The sequence below is a fragment of the Oryzias latipes genome, chromosome 2 (genome assembly GCF_053564925.1).
Source record: "Oryzias latipes strain Hd-rR chromosome 2, Olatipes_Hd-rR_3.1".
NCBI classification, from domain to species: domain Eukaryota; kingdom Metazoa; phylum Chordata; class Actinopteri; order Beloniformes; family Adrianichthyidae; genus Oryzias; species Oryzias latipes.
Window position 1 is genome coordinate 49033655 of NC_136238.1, and position 18623 is coordinate 49052277.

An 18623-nucleotide genomic window follows, 5' to 3' on the forward strand; every position below is an offset into this window, starting at 1 on the left:
TTATTATTATTATTATTATTATTATTATTATTATTATTATTATTATTATTATTATTATTATTGATAATGATGATAATAATATAATTATTTTTATTATTTTATTATTTATTGACTTATTATTTATTTATTATTTATTGTTTGTATTGACTTACTATTGATTTATTAATATTATTATTATTATTATTATTGACTTATTGTTGGGTTTTTCTAAATAATTAAAATTGCATGTCAAAAAGGTCTAAAACTTCTAAATATTTAGAATTTAATTTTAAAAATTCTTTCTTATAATTTTTTTGTTTTTAAGAAGTCCTGCAACAATGCATTTTCATTCAGGTTTGAGCTTTTAAGGCTGACTGTTTCACTTCTTTAACAGCAACAAATGATGTATCTATATGTACATTATATACATAAAATATAATATATTTATATATATGTATAAATATATTTAAATCTAAAAATATATATACAGTTTATAAAAGCTACTTAGACACCACTAAAATCAATGGAAATCAATGTCGTCGACCTCACCAAGATGGCGTCGCGCTCCGCCACCGTCGGCCAGGCTTCTAAAGCGGGCGTGTCTCCTCTAGTGATATAACTCATTGATCTTAACATTGGCATGAGACACAGTGTGATGACGTCACAACAGCTCTCAAAAAGCTTCCTCGATAGATTTTTTTTTTCTATTTTGATTTTCTTTTCTTTATTATCTCCTGAATTAAAACTGTTTACAAATATTGGAAGCCCTTTTTAAAACTATATTGAAGTTTAGTTAAGCAGTTTCTACGTTTATTTTTCAATAAAGTTTCTCCACGTGACCCGGAAGTAAACAGCACGAGGCGCTAGCAGCGTTAGCTTGTTAGCAGGCTAGCAGCGTTAGCTTGTGTTGAGAGGTCGGTGGTTTTTAGTTGGGACTTTTGTGAGGTTTTTGGACAGAAAGGACGATTCGTGGTTCGTGTGGGAACTCTCAGCATTTTCCAAAGTGTCGTAAATGAGTGAAGAAGTGTTGAACGGAAAGACAACGTGGATTGCTGTGATTGTGAGACTAGCAGATGATCGATCGGAGCTGCAGTGAAGAGGACGGCGGTGTTTGTGGGAGTTGGAGCTGAAGATCGGAGCAGGAACCATGTCTTCAGAACCTCAGGAAGGTTCTGTCAGAGAACAACGTTCTGCTGCTGAAGGAACCATCGTCCAGAACGAGGAGGAGCTCTGTCGTCAGCGCAGACTGCTGGATAGCAGCTGGAACCCGCAGCTTCAACTCAACATAGTTGGTATGTGACTAAACATTAAATGTAACGAATTTGGATTCCGATTCGCGAGCGCACTAAAGGAACATTCCACTGCATTTGTCCACCTTGGACCAGGTCCTGTTCAAAAACCGCTGAACCTGGACCGATTGCTGGATTAAATTCTGATTTGAGCAGCTGGGAAACGAAAAGACACACAAGAGTCTGCATGAAACCTTTTCCAAAGGGGAGAGGTGGAGAATCACGACCTGTTAGGCTCTGTGGCTGTCCTCTCTCTGTCCTCAAGGCTAAAAGGCTTTTTTATTATCCATTAAGGGAAGATGTAAACATACTAGATACATCATTAGAATGGTGTGTTTCTGTCTAGTCTGCATTGCAGGTGGTTATTCCAGAAAGCAGGTTATGCTAGCTCCCACGGTAAGTTTGAGGCTAAGGAAGTTGATAACCTCAGCTTTCGGTTCCAGAAATGGAGGTATGTTTCAGGTTAGGTCAAGTTGCTATGGCAACTCATGCTCTGAACATAACCTGGTCTGGAACAGGTTTAGTTGAAGGTTAGTTTGTTTACAGAGAGGTGAAGCAGCATGGCGTGTCCATTTGAAGATGATTTAGTGGATGAAGAAGCTCAGATAAAACTTTTTCCACCATGAGAGGGTGATAAGACCACATATGGATGTTGGAAAGATAAACTTTATACTTTGATCTAACTTCATTATTTGCTTCAGTTAAGATAAATCATTTTTTTGTTAGGTCACCTTAAAAATTACACATAGTTTTCAGACAATTATTTTACTTTCATTCAAATTAATTCAATTAAGTAGGTGTAACTTTTGATGCTGCTGTTTTAGTTAGTTTGATTAAATTTATCTCAATTACTTGTTACCAATAGAAGTAATTCATTTAAGTTGGCAAAATTGGATAAGTCATATATATATATATATATGCGTCACAAGAAAAATAGAAATAAGATCAAAAACTTGTGCGTTTACTTTGTCTGTTCTTACTACAAGCAGAAACTCTTTCTTTTGATGATGCAGCCATATTACTTTTTTGATTGACGTATAATCTTCATACGCCGTCATTAAAAGCTCAGACTCCGCCTTACTGAAGTGTCGCGCTTTCTTTTTTCCCACGCGTTTCCATGGTGACTCCAGAAATCGGCGATCCATTGAGAATGTCTTTATGTACTTGACGTGCACGTGCATTAATCCAGGGTTACCAAGTCGAGGGCAATTACGCCAACTCATATCCGGTCTTCTGGAACCGACATACCCAGAGTAAACAAGTTCAGGTGGATTTCAGCCAGAGTTCAGGCTTAAAGTCAGGCTAGTTTAAACATGCTTCCTGGAATACCCCCCAGGTGTTGTGGCTCCATAAACACTCCAGTACAGACCACAAGTTAGAAACACGTGACAGAAAAATAAACTTCCTGGTTGAATGAATGTCAAAATGAAAATGAAAAAAAAACAGCTGCTACCCTTTTTTAAGAAGACACAAATATCTATTTTTTATATCTAAATATAAAAAATACGGAGGGTGGGGAGGCAAATTTACTGGTAGCACATGTGCACCTGGATGTAAAATTCAGTCGCACACTCTCAAATTTTGGTCGCAGTCTGGAGCCCTGGCCTTTATTTTGTTGGGACACGACTGGAAACACAAATCCACGTGATTGTTTGAACAGTTTCTAAGGACTGAGCGACATTTCTGCTTTAAGCTCACACACTGCCCCAAACAAAGCTGCTTTGTGTGCTGAGGGTCTGAGCTCTGCCCGGATACACACTTTTAGACCCGGTTCTCCTGAGTTCGGTAGCTCGTTCACCTAGAGCTGGGAGACGGATCGCAGTCCTAAGTCTCCCACACATAGCGCACCAGTAACAAAGCGTCTTCCCTATCCCTCAAACACAAAGCTGTAAGTCCGTGCTCCACCGGTCCACTTGACTAGTTAAGTGCAGGAGCAGACTACTTCTTTTCTATTTTGCTTATTTGTTTTGTTAAAGTCACTTCCCTCAGTTTATACTGGATCCTTGCGGATGAGTCATTAGATGGGTAATAAAATGAAGTAAAAAGGTAAAATAACAAATAATAACTATATAACAATTATAATAACAAAAATTACCCCCCACCCCAACCCCGGACGATTTCATCGTCTATCCGGATGGTTTACTGCAAACATTGTCAACTGCCAACTTAAGGGACATCGCCCAACCCTATGGCTAATGCACTTAGCATTTGCTGAAATGCTATCGGTAAAGCGGGCCAAAGTTCTGCTGAACCTCTAAGCAATAGATTCTAGTTGAGTGATCTGATGGATCAGTGGGATGTGTGCAACATTCTGAAAAAAGGACAGCATCGTGGTGATCAGCGTTACCAGTTTACTTCCACGTGTGAGAAAGCGTGGCAGCACCACGGTGCAGGGCAGACTGTGATGTCAAAAAAAAGCATCTTTGTCACATTAAAGCAGCTTTCCTTCATTTTGTCGTGCTGCCTCATTATCACACTTTACTGTTTCTGGAAAGAATCACTGCCCCCCCCCCCCCCCCTTTATTTTTGAAGCACCATTCAGGCTCCTGAACCGTTTCAAAGTACTGGAGAAGGCAGGAAGGCAGAAGCTACATTGGGCAATGTTGTAATAAACAGCATTTTATTTCCCCAATAGAAACTAATTGGTTAAGGCAGTGTTTTTCAACCTTTTTTGAGCCAGGCCACACTTTATCCTAGACAAAAATCTCGCGGCACACCAGCATCCAAAAATGAAAAAAGGAGAAACTCTGTAGTCTGTATTGATGTGCAGTAGAGGGCTGCATTGGGATTGGGTCCCGCCGGGTCCCGCGGGACCCAACGCAAATCTCGCGGGATTGGGCGGTTTGAATTGTACTGCGGGCGGGAGCGGGCGGCAAAAAAAAACTCTGCGGTATCAGTTTTGCCATGAATATCTCATGAATATATAATAGTGGACTACGTTAGGCTGTGCGGCTGTTGGAGTCTTATGTACTGAAGCTCCGTGAAGGCACCAGGTAGAGACGCCCAATGGCCACTGTCATCTAACCTGTTGTTGGGGGTGTGCAGCGCCCCGCCTCTTAGAAATTGTGTTCTTTAAAGCCTGATACCGCGGTCGTGTATGGGCGGAGCTATCAGCTAAAGTTCTGGTCTGATCGCTGCATGGAGCGATGTGTGCATCAATGCATGGTGAACACGAAGAATGTGGAGAGATCAGGTTTATTATTTTAAAGAGTTCTGCTTGATAATCATGTTTCCATGTTTGAGTTCATAGAATCATCCCAGAGAAAGTCTCTGCTTCAACTCCCGCAGTGAAAGCTGCGTCTCAATCTGACGCCGTGTTTCCATCTCTCTGACAGAGTTTGAAGCCAAAGCCCCTCCCCCGCCTCTTTACCTGCTTTTCCTCTCTACCTGTTCACCTGTTCACATCCTCTGCAGCTTAGAGTTATTTTCCCCGCGCTCCCAGTGTGTTCTACACAGAGAGCGCAAAATACGGTCATAGCAGGTTAACACGTTAGTCGGAACGCTCTAGCGCAACAGAAGGATGAAAGAGCTGTCAATCTATCTGGCAACACTGCGCGGGATAAGGAAGAAGCAGAGGTTTCCTGACAGGGACATGATGTCAGTTGATGAAGCAGAAAAGAACCTCAAACGAGGTTCATCGTGTTCAGATCTGCGTGCCAATGCCCCACTGAGGCGCAAAACAGCAAAAACGGGAAAAGGCTGAAGCTAAAAAAAAAAAAAAAAGTATTTTTCCGTCAGGAAAAAATTAATTCATAGATTTTCAGCTCTGTTGAACCATTACAATGTTTTTCTTCCTGCAAATGACTTTGACCTGCATCTATCCCAGCTGGTTCATCGCGCTTCAGGCCGTCTGTCGTGGACAAACAATGTCGCGGACACACGCACACTTTTTTTACCGAACAGGATTTGTGAAAATATATTTAATGATTATGTTGCACATTACACAAAAGAGGAAAGCATGAAAAGATGAGACTGGAGGAGGGACATGAATCTCTTTAATAATATCAATAAAAATACGTGTTTTTTTCTGCGGGACGGGAGACGATACAAAATCAATGCATCTCTATTACTGTGCAGGACAAAATTCTATGAGTTTTGCGGGTGCGGGCGGGAGTGGACATACATATTGCGGGTGCATATATATATATGCATATATATATATGCATATATATATATATATATATATATATATATATATATATATATATATATATATATATATATATATATATATATATATATATATATATATATATATATATATATATATATATATTCAGGGCTCCAGACTACGACCAATTGGTCGCATTTTACGACCAAAATTTGAGAGTGTGCGACTGAATTTTACATCCAGTCACACATGTGCAACCAGTAAATTTGCCTCCCCCAGCCTCCGTATTTTTTATACATTAAACGTGGAAGGGGCACGTCAATGATCAATGAAATAATCAATGAGACGCTATCGCACACGCACGCAAACACACACACAAACTCGCACACATACTCATGAGACGAGAGCACACACTCGCGTAAGTGGCTAAAATGCGTGTAGGGGGAGGGGCCTAGAGATAATCGAGCGCGCGTAAACATCTGTGGGAAGGAAACGGAGACAAATATCATCACAACCTGTGCGTGCATCTGAGCTATGAGCAAGCGAACCATTGATTCATTCTTCCGACCTGCGGCTGGTGTACCAGAGTCTACAGCAGGGGTCTCAAACTCACGGCCCGCGGGCTATTTGTGGCCCCCACCTTGAAATGAAAGTTTAATTTTAATGCGTCCTGCAAGTTTGTATGAATGACACCTTTACATTGTCGTGTGCGGAGCTGACAAACCAACCAATCCCAGTGGAGTAAATGACTATTGGGGGCGTGACAATGACCGGGCTTGAAAGCAGGAGACCTGACAGCCCCCTCCCTCCCCGGACCACATGAAGGAGTTCCTTACTTTCCTTTAGAAAGTATCTATTCGCTCGTAATTTTGTAAATGCATGCAGGCAGTGCTGAACTTTTCTCTGGGTCACACAGACCCGGAGGTTACGGGGGTTACGGTTAAGCGCGTGGCGTCGCTTCCCCCCAACCAAACGGTTTGTGCACGGCTGTTACGGCAGCACACCGCCCCCGCGGGAGTCGGGTCAGCTGAGGAGAATAACTGTCCCACACCTACATGCGTGACAGCTAACGGGGCTTGAACTTTAAACACGTGCGAGCAACAACACGGTTTAGTCCGAGACGCACTTAAAACACTTGGTGAGAATGCAAGGATAGACGTGTTTGAGATGAACCAGCATCTATTATTAAAGTATTTATTAGTAATACAGTGGAAATTAGTAGATTTGGTTAGAATGTTGATTAACGGTATGCGCCCCTAAAGTTTCTGGTTGTGCCCCTAAAATTTTCAGTTAGGGGCCACAGTGCTCCTAGTGAAAAAAGTTACTCTGGAGCCCTGATATATATATATATATATATATATTCTTTCTAAATAATTATTCAATTTTTCAATGTTGGTGCAAAGGCAACTGTAATTTTTCAACAATTATATGATCTCAATATCTTTGATAAATTTACACAAAAAACTAATATTTTTATGTTTTCTGTAGCTACACAAAAAGTGAACATGTTGAAGTTTTATTAGTTTTCTCTTGTCTTAATCAAAGATGAAGTATGTGAAAATTTTAACAAAAATGTTATATGTCTTTTTAAATGATGAAATTGTTTTAATTTAGTTCAATTGTTTCTGTTGGCCACTTCACCTTAATTCTGTTTCTCAAATGTTTTTATTACTTCTATTTAAGCTTATCTTTTCAAAAGTGACTGACGTCTGAAAGCAAATTCATCCTTTAATCCAGACGTTGTTAGAAAAGTATTTCAGTTAGAAAGATGACTTGGACCAAACTATGGGATGTTTGGCTGTTAATAAACACAGACCTTAAAGGAGAACTAAACTCATTTCTAGGGGTGTGCCAAAATATCAATATGGTGATATATTGCAGTATTTAGTCCTGTGATTGATTCTCGATACGTCTTCATCAAGTATCGACCTTTTATTTACGTTTAAAGACCCCCTAAAACATCATATCAAGCATTATTTGGCAAGACAATTCTTCTGAGGGTAGATAGGGAGCACTCGAGAGATTGGGTGTTGTGGGCGGACGAAGAAGAATACACATTCAAACAAAGATGGTCAAGGGGGAAAACAAGGAGAATAGCTAGAGCAGCAACTTAGAAGACGCGCCGCCAGCATTAAAGCTGCATCACCCGGAGTTGGGTGACAAAGACGTGGCTGTTGCTGGCCTGAAGTCGACGCAGCCCGGCGCAGATTTTTCCAAACGGAGCTACCATTGTCTTCTGCGAGAGCAGGGACACAAACGGAAAACGGGCTCCGCCCCCCTGCAGCGAGGTGGAGAACGAGGGATTTCGGTTTTTATTGAATGCATTAGAGCCACAAAAAAAAAAAGTATTAAAAAAAAAAAGTAAAAAAGTATTTTATGAGTTTTCTTATTCCTAACTACCGTAAATTCCGGGTTATAAAGCGCACCCGATTATAGGCTGCACCCACCTATTTTCATGTGCTTAATTATTTTTGTACATACACAAGCCGCATCAGAATACAAGTCGCTGCACGTCCTGACTCCCAGAGAGAGCGTGGCTCATTACCACACTGAGGGCGGGTACAGCCTTGACTCAAGCTCATGTATCCAAGTACACCCACATCTGAAACAGCATGGACCTCTATTTTGTTCACAAGTTCCTCAGTTATGTTTTTTTTATTTTATTTTATTTATTTATTTTTTTTTTTTACTTATTGACAATCTAGGTATCATACATAAAATTACAAACAGTAACCATATAATCAACATTACATCCCTCAGTTATGATGAGGAAATTTACATCCGCGATTCCCCATTTCCTGTCAAGTAACGAAGGCGTGGACACAAGATGCAGGACGACAGAAGTTGAGAACACAAGGATTTTAATCCTAAGGAAGGCACTGAGACTCGAAAACTAGTGATAATCATAAGAGAACGATCCAGTGATAAGTGAGGAGGAACACAAGGTATATATACACACAACAGTGATTGACAACAGGTGAGTAAACAGGTGCTGGCGATGAAGACGTCAAGTCCACAGAAACACAACAGAACACCGAACCGGAACCTAACAAATAAAAGCCTCAACCCGGAAGTGAAGGTGAACCTAACCGCCCTGGCCCCCGGTACCCGACAGTACCCCTCCCTCAAGGGGCGCCTCTGGGCGCACCCCCGGGTTTGTCAGGATGGCGACGGTGGAACTCCCGGAGCATGTCCTTGTCCAGCATCCTTGAAGTCGGCTCCCAGGACCTCTCCTCGGGACCGTACCCCTTCCAGTCCACCAGGTACTGCAGACCCCGACCCCGCCGTCTGACGTCCATGATGCGTCTGATGGTCCATGCAGGCTGACCGTCGATGAGACGAGGCGGTGGCGGCTGGGAGGGAGAAGGCTGGAGAGGACTCGTAACGTGTGGTTTGAGCTGAGAGACGTGAAAGACTGGATGAACACGCATAGTACGAGGAAGGCGCAGTCGGACCGCCACAGGGTTGATGACCCTCTCCACCTTGAAAGGCCCGATGTACTTGGGAGACAGCTTCCTCGACTCCGTCCGCAGCTTGATGTTAGCTGTAGATAGGAGAACCAACTGACCTGGCGTGTAGGTAGGTGCAGGTAACCTATGCCGGTCGGCCAGTCTCTTGTTAGCTGCGGATGAGCGAAGGAGAGCAGCGCGTGCCTCCCTCCAGATGCGCCTGCAGCGGCGGTAGAGGTGTTGAACCGACGGAACCGTCGCCTCCTTCTCCTGCTCCGGAAACAATGGAGGTTGGTAGCCCAGGGAACTCTCAAAGGGGGACATACCTGAAGCAGATGATGTCATAGAGTTGTGGGCGTACTCAACCCACGGCAGCAGGGTGCTCCAAGAGGTCTGGTTACGGGAACAGACGCATCGGAGAGCCACCTCAAGGTCCTGATTGGTCCTCTCGGCCTGCCCGTTGGACTGTGGATGGAACCCCGAAGAGAGACTGACCGTGGGACCAAAGGCTGCACAGAAAGTCTTCCATAATTGTGAAATGAACTGAGGACCCCGGTCAGAGACGATATCCACCGGAATGCCGTGCAGCCGGAACACATGTTCAATGACGAGTCTGGCGGTCTCAACGGCCGAAGGCAACTTCCTCAGGGGCACGAAGTGGGCTGCCTTGGAAAACCGGTCCACGATCGTCATGATTGCAGTCTTCCCCGAGGAGGATGGCAGACCGGTCACAAAGTCCAGGGCGATGTGGGACCACGGACGGCTCGGGACAGGTAAGGGGTGTAACAGACCTGCTGGTGGTCGATTGCTGACCTTGTTCTGGGCGCAGATCGTGCAGGCCAACACAAACTCCCTGGCGTCCTTTGCCAAGCTGGACCACCAGAAACAGCGACGCAGGAAGGAGACAGTTCTGTGTATACCGGGGTGACAAGTGAGGCGAGTAGCGTGAGCCCATTGAAGGGCCTGACTCCTTACGGCCCTGGGTACATAGAGTCTGTTAGGTGGCCCACTACCAGGGTCAGGTTCCCGGGTCTGGGCAGCTTTGATATCCCTCTCCAGCTGCCAGGAGAGGGCACCCAGAACACAGGAGGCAGGTATCACAGTCTTAGGTTGCTGACTCTCCACCACCGGTTCCTGTTGCCGAGAAAGAGCGTCCGGCTTGACGTTCTTGGAGCCAGGGCGGTAAGACACCACAAAATCAAAACGAGCAAAAAACAGTGACCACCGTGCCTGTCTAGAGTTAAGCCGTTTTGCGGTCCGGATATAGGACAAGTTCTTATGATCAGTCCAGACCACAAAAGGCTGACCCGCCCCCTCCAACCAGTGCCTCCACTCCTCCAACGCCAACTTGATGGCCAGAAGCTCCTTGTCACCCACATCATAGTTAGTCTCCGCCGGATTAAGCCGGCGGGAGAAGAACGCGCAAGGATGAAGCTTGCTGTCCGCACCCTTACGCTGGGACAACACAGCTCCAACCCCAGTGTCTGAAGCATCAACCTCCACAACGAACTGAGCGGAGGGATCGGGTTGGACAAGGACCGGCGCCGTGGTGAAAAGGCGTTTGAGGTTCCGAAAAGCGCCCTCAGCGGCCTCCGTCCAAATAAAAGGCGAGGAGGTGGAGGTCAGACCCGTAAGGGGGGCTGCGACTGAGCTGTAATTTCGGATGAAACGGCGTAGATAGTTGGCAAACCCCAAAAACCGTTGGAGCTGTTTGCGAGTGGCCGGGGTGGGCCAATCCACCACCGCACTGACCTTAGCCGGATCCGGTCGCACCTCCCCTCCAGTGACCACAAAACCCAAAAACGATACACTAGAGGAGTGGAAATCACATTTCTCGGCCTTCACAAACAGTTTATTCTCCAGGAGCCGTTGGAGAACCAGACGAACATGCCGCCTATGTTCGCTGGGGGTCCTGGAGAAGATGAGAATATCATCCAGGTACACAAACACGAAATGATGGATGTAATCTCGTAGCACATCATTAATCATGCCCTGAAAAACAGCTGGAGCGTTGGACAAACCAAAAGGCATCACCAAATACTCATAGTGTCCAAGATGTGTGTTGAAGGCGGTCTTCCACTCGTCACCCTCCCTCATACGCACCAAGTGGTACGCATTCCTTAAGTCCAATTTAGTGAAGATCCGGGCCTCCTGTAAAGACTCAAATGCAGTGTTCATGAGTGGAAGAGGATAACGGTTCTTAATAGTGATGGCGTTTAACCCACGAAAATCAATGCATGGCCGTAAAGAACCGTCCTTCTTCCCTACAAAGAAAAACCCAGCTCCCACAGGGGACGAAGAGGGTCTGATAAGGCCCGCCTGAAGAGAGTCAGTCACATACTGCTCCATGGCCTCCCTCTCAGGCTTAGACAGACTGTAAAGATGAGTCCTGGGGAGAGTAGCACCGGGCTGCAGCTCTATTGAGCAGTCATAAGGCCTGTGAGGAGGTAATGAGAGAGCCCGGGATTTCGAAAACACTTCCCCCAGATCGTGGTATTCAGAGGGCACCTTGGAGAGGTCGGGTGAGGACGGCTGTCCTACTGGGTCAGCGGAATCAGCCCCTGGATGCCGAGCTGAGCGTAAACAGACCTCGTGACAGTGATTACTCCAACTGTTTATACGGTTGTTAGGCCAGTCAATGACTGGATTATGGGCCAGGAGCCAAGGAAACCCCAGAACCACCGGATTAAGTGGTGAGTTAAACAGAAAAAAACGAGTATGTTCGTGATGGTTCCCAGACAGTATGAGGTGGACTGGCTCAGTAATCTGGTCAATAGTGGCGACAGCCTTTCCATTAAGGGATATAACCTGCCAAGAACGGGGAAGTAACTCGGTCCTTAGTCCGACCCGTTTGGCTAGCTCGGCATCCATGAGGTTCTGTTCAGCCCCTGAGTCCAATAAGGCCTGAACAGGAAACCCCCCACCCCTAGACATGACATGACCCTCCAGAAAACAGGAGGTGGATTTTGAACAGGTGGGCGCATGCCCTCCGTTCGTCAGTGTGCCCACTCTTAATGACGAACGGAGACATTTGGGCAGTGCTTACAGAAATGTCCCCGCTGACCACAGTAAAGACACTCACCCGCCGCTATCCGTCGTCTGCGCTCAGAGGGGGATAAACGGCCACGACCCAGCTGCATGGGTTCCTCCAACGGAGCTACAGGAGAGTCTGTGGAAGCAACCGAAGAAGGATGAGAGGAGGGCGGGTCGTAGTCGTCAGTGCGTCCCCGGGAAAAGGAAGCGTTCGACTGGCGCCCCCGTCGGCGATCCTGCAGTCGATTGTCGATCCTGATGACTAGCGCGATGAGAGACTCCAGAGACGACGGCAACTCCAATGGAGCTAGGTTGTCTTTCAGCACCTCGGACAGTCCCTCCAGGAAAGCGTCTACGAGCGCGGCGGGATTCCATCCGCTCTCAGCAGCGAGAGTCCGGAACTCAATAGCGTAGTCCGTCACCCGACGATTTCCCTGCGTCAACCGCATCAGCGCCCGGGCTGCCTCTCGACCGGGTTTCGTGTGCTGAAAAACTTGGGTGAAGGCATCGAGAAAAAAAGAAAGAGAAGCGCAGGTTGCTCCCCCACGTTGCCACTCCGCGGTGGCCCACGCTCCGGCTCTGCCGGTGAGGTGAGAAATAATAAACGCCACCTTGGCACGATCCGTGGGAAAACTGGCAGCATGCAGCTCGAAATGGAGTTCACACTGTGTGACAAACGCCCGGCAGTCCCCAGAGTCACCAGAAAACCTCTCCGGTCGGGCCAGCTGAACCGCTGGGGCGGAAGGCGTCTGGACCGGAACCATCGGTGTGGATGCGGCAGAGGAGGGATGGAGCGGCTGAGGTGTCAGCGGCTGCTGAACCTGTCTTGCCAGGGTGTCGATGCGATCGCAGATCGCAGTCAGCTGTTTCTCCTGCCGATCGGCCATCTCCAGCATACCTCGGCGGAGGCAGTTCAGCTGTTCCTCCTGGTGGCGAATGACCCACTCCTGGCTGCTGGCGTTTGCTCGAGAAGCTTCTGCGTCTGCTGCGTCCATGTTGACTGGATCGTAATGTCAAGTAACGAAGGCGTGGACACAAGATGCAGGACGACAGAAGTTGAGAACACAAGGATTTTAATCCTAAGGAAGGCACTGAGACTCGAAAACTAGTGATAATCATAAGAGAACGATCCAGTGATAAGTGAGGAGGAACACAAGGTATATATACACACAACAGTGATTGACAACAGGTGAGTAAACAGGTGCTGGCGATGAAGACGTCAAGTCCACAGAAACACAACAGAACACCGAACCGGAACCTAACAAATAAAAGCCTCAACCCGGAAGTGAAGGTGAACCTAACCGCCCTGGCCCCCGGTACCCGACATTTCCCATGAGTCTTAGGGGCTAAAAGCGGGGCCAACGCCCGGCTCGCCACACTGTTGTACGTGTTTAAGAATGAGCAAGTAGCAGCAGTGCATGGAGGGGTGAAAAGGAACAGGTCTCCTTCCACTTGTGTCGCGGCAGCATTATGGAACTAACAGGGCTGGTTAAAGAAACACAGCAGTAAAATAAAGCAGCGGCGACTGAAAAGCCCGCGCCTCGGCGCGATATGCGCGCCTCAGCGCGGCGCGTTCGTCAGAAGTTTTCTTTCACAACAAACACTTGTTGCTCCGCGGACGCCTCTGCGCTCCGCGCTCGTCTAGCGGGCTCCTTGTCTCCCCTTCCTATCCGAAAAGCTCACACGGCGGCTGTGAGCTATTCAATGCAAAATTCTGCTCAGCCCTTAGAAAAAGGGCTGAGGGAAAAGCGCAGGAAAAAAGTAGCGGCTTATAGTCCGGAAATTACGGTACTCAGTGTTTTATCAGGACCCGTTTGGATGAACACAGAACTGATATCTTGGAGATGGAAAATGTTTTCAGATTTGGGTAATTTCCCACGGCACACCTGACTATGTACTGCGACACACCAGTTGAAAAAAACTAGGTTAAAGGCCTGTTCACACCGGGACGAATTTCGCACGCGATTTTCGCCGACGTTTAACGGCTCGTGACTAAACAAAGGGCACCAATGTGAGTGTGCACACGGACGCGAAAAAACGCCACGCGTCAAAGCGTCACTTTTTAAAAAACGCCTCGGGTTCGTTTTTTTGGTTTGACGCATCGCATCGAAAACTATACGACCAATGAGAATGGCGTTTTTGCACACGTGTCTGGAGCTTCTGAAGTTACAGTTAAACACAATTTGGGGGCGCTCAAACACAAAACTGCCTTTCTGAGCACACATACCAGCGAAGAAGATAGACGCCAAGTAGCGTTTACACTGCTGCAAAGAAATAATGACGGACATTCTAAAATATCCTCGAACCAAGCACCAGTTGGAGCTTCGGTGGGGCTCTCTCTCCTTTATTTTTTACACTCCATCATCAACAGAACAGAATTAGGCAGAAAAAGAACAGAAACACCCACTCGAGCTCAGGTGTAAGATCACATTTGCAGAAATAGTGTGCATGACTGAAATGCTTTGTGTGTGTATTTGTATGCATAAGTATGTGGTTATTAAAAATATAATCAATCTAACTAAAGTCTAGCCTAAATTAATAAAGTGGTTCATTCAAATATACTCCTTGTTTGTCAGAAGATTCATAACCACATGTTGTAACAGAAAAATATGTCCAACACAAGAGGTCTTCAGCTCTCATCTGTTTGGTCAGCTGCTGGACAGGAAGTTGGGGGGGGGGTAATAGTTTTAAAATGAGAAAATCTAGTCTATATTGGAAAATACCATTTGGATTGAGACACGGTGAGTGAAAGAAGACGTCTTTGTCAAGAAAGATAAACCTTCTCTTAATAAGAGGTGGTCTCAGGTTTAAATCAGTCCCAGACAAACAAACCGAACCAGTTTCTTTTCCAGGTCTTTAGAAGTCCTTTGTTCTCAGCTAGAGTTGGAGAGACAGGGGCTACACTCCCCAACCTGGCCATCTCTTTCAGCTGTTAATGTCATTTAGTTTAGGTCAAGTTTTTCCAGTTTCAAGTTTGACTCCTCCCCCAAGAGCACTTATAAACCTGCTTTTTCACCAGCTTATCCACAATTGACAATTTGGATCAAAGGTGAAATGTATTCAATTTTAAAAATGAAAATGTCCAGATGGCATTTTTTAAACCTACTACTGTGATGGAAACAAACTGTATGAATGAGAGTCTTCACAGACAATTGGTGTAATTGATAAGCAGTTAATAGTGTTTATTAACAACACACAACATCCTCAAAACATAAAAAGTGTCTCTGTTTGTTTTTCTGCAGTCCTCCCCCAGGATTGGGGGACTGAAGATCTCTGCAACCGACAAAGGAACTTCAGAGTTGAACCGGAGAAACCGGACCCTCCGCATTATAAAGAGGAACCGGAGGTACCAGAACCATCACAGATTAAAGAGGAACCAGGGGAACTCTGCATCAATCAGGATGAAGATCACCTTGATCTGAAGCAGGAGACTGATACCTTGATGGAGATTCCTACTTATGAGGAAGATGAGAACAGTGAAGCAGATCTAAACAATCAGCAGAGCTTTAATGTAACTGATAGTCAGGATAAGGAAGGAAACCAACATGAAGAATCAACATCAACTACAGATGAAGAGACAGACTCACAGAACAGAGATCAGATAAAGGGAAGAGACAGAAGTCATGTCCAAAGTGTGGACAGCTCTCACAGTGAGTGTGACTCTGATGGTAGTAGAAAGGATGATTTGGTTAAGAAACACAAAGAATCTTCAAAACAGAAAAGACTTTTCTCCTTCAAGTCTGGCGAAAACTCAAGAATCGCTAACAAACCATTTAAAGTAGGAACTCGATCAGGAGAAAAGCCTTTTTCTTGTAAAGAATGTAATAAAGGTTTTAGTGATTCATCTCATCTCCGAAGACACATGAGAACTCATAGAGGAGAGAAGCGATTTTCATGTAAAGAATGTGACGTTAGTTTTAGTCAAAGATGTAATCTGAAAACACACATGAGAACTCACACAGGAGAGAAGCCTTTTTCTTGTAACGAATGTAAAAAAAGTTTTAGTCGTGTATCTCATCTCAAGAGCCACATGAGAACTCATACAGGAGAGAAGCCTTTTACTTGTAAAGAATGTCGAAAAGGTTTTAGTGAATCATCTAGTCTCAAAAATCACATGAGAACTCACACAGGAGAATGGCCTTTTTCTTGTCAAGAATGTGCTAAACCTTTTAGTCAATTTTCTGAGCTCCAAAAACACATGAGAACTCATACAGGAGAAAAGCCCTTTTCTTGTAAAGAATGTGACAAAAGTTTTAATCGTACATCTCATCTTAAGAGACACATGAGAACTCACACAGGAGAGAAGCCTTTTTCTTGCAAAGAATGTGATAAAAGTTTTAGTCAATTACCTCATCTCCAAAAACACATGAGAACTCACACAGGAGAAAAGCCTTATTCTTGTAAAGAATGTAAAAAAAGTTTTAGTAATGTATCTAATCTTAAAACACACATGAGAATTCATACAGGAGAAAAGCCTTTTTCTTGTATAAAATGCCATAAATGTTTTAGTGATTCATCAAGTCTCAAAAAACACATGAGAACTCACGTAAGAGAAAAACATTTAAAAACTTTTTAACAAAGGATTTATTAATAAACTTTAAACTCAGGAAAACTTAGAGCAGAGAACTTGTGCAGTAAAAAACACAAGGTTTACATGAGAAGAGGGAAAGATTTGAAAAAAGTACACATTTTCTTCAATAAAGAAAGAAACTAGCATTTTATTAAAAATGATGATTTTTAGATTGAAATATTTTAAGCCTTGGTTTTATGTTGCCATATACGTATGGGATATACCGCTTATGTACCTTCTTTAAAAGCCAAAAGTACTTAATATTCAGTCCCATTCACTCCCTCACACCCATTTACACACTGATGGCAGCTGTACTGTCTCACACTGGCACCAACCTATAACCACCAGGATCAATGTGGGGTTCAGTTTTGTTCAATGACACATGGACGGGCAAAATGGTAATTGTACCTGTGATAGTCTGATCAGAGATGGACCCCTTTACCTCTGCAGCACAACCGATCACTTTGGTTTCTGTATTTCAGAAAATTTGAAGATTTTCACTTATTTTTATATTTTAGTTAATTTTTTGTTTTTAATATTTAAAACTCTTGGGATCAAACCCTTATGTGCTCATATACTCCAAAGCAGCCCGAGCTTTCATTACATGAACACAGAACCACAGACTGTTGGCCTACATAACACATTGATGCAGTCATTCAATAAGAAGGAGACACAAGTTAGTGTTGAACACATAACAATGAACCGTTTTCTAAAGACTGTGTGCTGCTTCATGCATGTCCCATGCAGGAGCTTTTGAACACTCGTATCATACCACGACTCTGGAGACCGTTGAACGTTGTCATCAGGTTTAATGATACTTAAAGGGTAAAACAGAAAGCAAATGATCAGTACAATTAACATGTATATATGCATAGCATTGCATCACAACTTTACAAACTCCAAAAATAATAGACTGATAAACATGTTTCTTATATCGAAATTCAAAAGTCTCAATATTAAATTTTCTCCACATACCGGCAATGCAACCTCTTAATTGAGACGTATGCAACAAATTCTTTCCACTGACAAACAGTGCGTGCATGCTAGCGAATCCTTTCTGTTTCTACATGTGCACTTTTCAATAAAGATTATTCAAATAAATGTGTTGAACAACAGTACCGGGCGCGACCGCTAGAGGTCTCCAAAAACACGTTCAAAATAATCAGCCCATTAACAGAAGATTTAAAACACATTCATAAAACACTATAACTGTCACTCAGAACAGAACAGACTGACATGAGCTGAAAACATCATTTTTTCATGAGATTAATCTGATACTCTAAATTTTTTACAACAGTTTTTGTATTTTATATTCTTTAAGCAACAATTATCAAACCAATAAAATAAAAGAACCAGTATGTTTAAATCTGTGTAAAGATACTTGACAATAAGAGCTTTGCTGCTTTCATTGACAAAAAAGGTAAAAAAAAAATCTACACAAGGAATTCTTTCAGATGTATCCGTTAATAGAAATGTGTTGTTTTGTATTATTAGAGTTAAATCTTGAAAGGATTCAATGTGGTTGTAGTTTAAGCTGAGATGATGAGTATGTTGTTCATGTGTTACCATGACAACACTAGAAAGATTTTGTAGATGTCTTTAATTCTGACACTTTTTATGTGATCAGTGAACATTTAATTATTATTTTACTTAAAAAGTAGTAACCGCATTTTATATTTTGTTAAACCAAGTTAAGTGAGGAAAAGATTTTCCTAAAAAATGTCAGAAGGAAGTTTTCAGGCAGATAAAGAACCAGACTGGTGTTTGTGTGTTTCATGTGATTCGTGTTTTCTAGTAGACATTAGAACTGTTCCTCTGTTCTTTTTGGTTCTCAGTGTTCTGTTCCAATCTTATCTGTGAAGAATAAAGTGGACATGAACATCAGTCAGAAGTGTGGAGTCTTTCCCACAGTGTGGGTTTCTGCTGTTTGTTGTTTCTCTGCTGGTTCCAAAGCCGGACTCTGTTCCAAAGAGCAGAGCATGTGATGTTACCAGAACCGGGTTGCGAGATCAGCAGAGATGCCCAGACTTCCCTTGCACTTCCTCCAGATTCGTAGTCTCGTAGTATCTTGCGTGTCCTGGGCCTGTCCCAGGGCCTCCGTTCAGTTGGACATGCCTGGAACACCTCCCCAAGGAGGTGTCCAGGAGGCATTCAGACTAGATGCCTGAGCCACGTGATGTGGAGGAGAAGCG

At 44.1% G+C, this 18623-nt stretch overlaps 2 protein-coding genes across 2 annotated transcripts in view; both read left to right on the forward strand.

The window, feature by feature from the left end:
* LOC144989113 (uncharacterized) overlaps positions 1-18623 on the forward strand; it is a 78215-nt gene that overhangs the window by 28298 nt on the left and 31294 nt on the right. The gene's annotated exons all lie outside the window — the stretch shown is intronic.
* Positions 386-18315, forward strand: LOC144989156 (uncharacterized). The gene is made up of 2 exons (XM_078941309.1): positions 386-1271; positions 15104-18315. Exons 1-2 carry the CDS (start codon positions 1127-1129, stop codon positions 16435-16437), a joined length of 1479 nt encoding a protein of 492 aa, XP_078797435.1. The 5' UTR covers positions 386-1126; the 3' UTR covers positions 16438-18315.

What these genes read in the sequence shown, in the direction of transcription:
- LOC144989156 (XM_078941309.1), top strand. Translation starts at nt 1,127, where the DNA reads ATGTCTTCAGAACCTCAGGAAGGTTCTGTCAGAGAACAACGTTCTGCT. An exon ending in GCTTCAACTCAACATAGTTG is followed by an intron (nt 1,272 to 15,103) that starts GTATGTGACTAA and finishes GTTTTTCTGCAG; the next exon opens with TCCTCCCCCAGGATTGGGGG.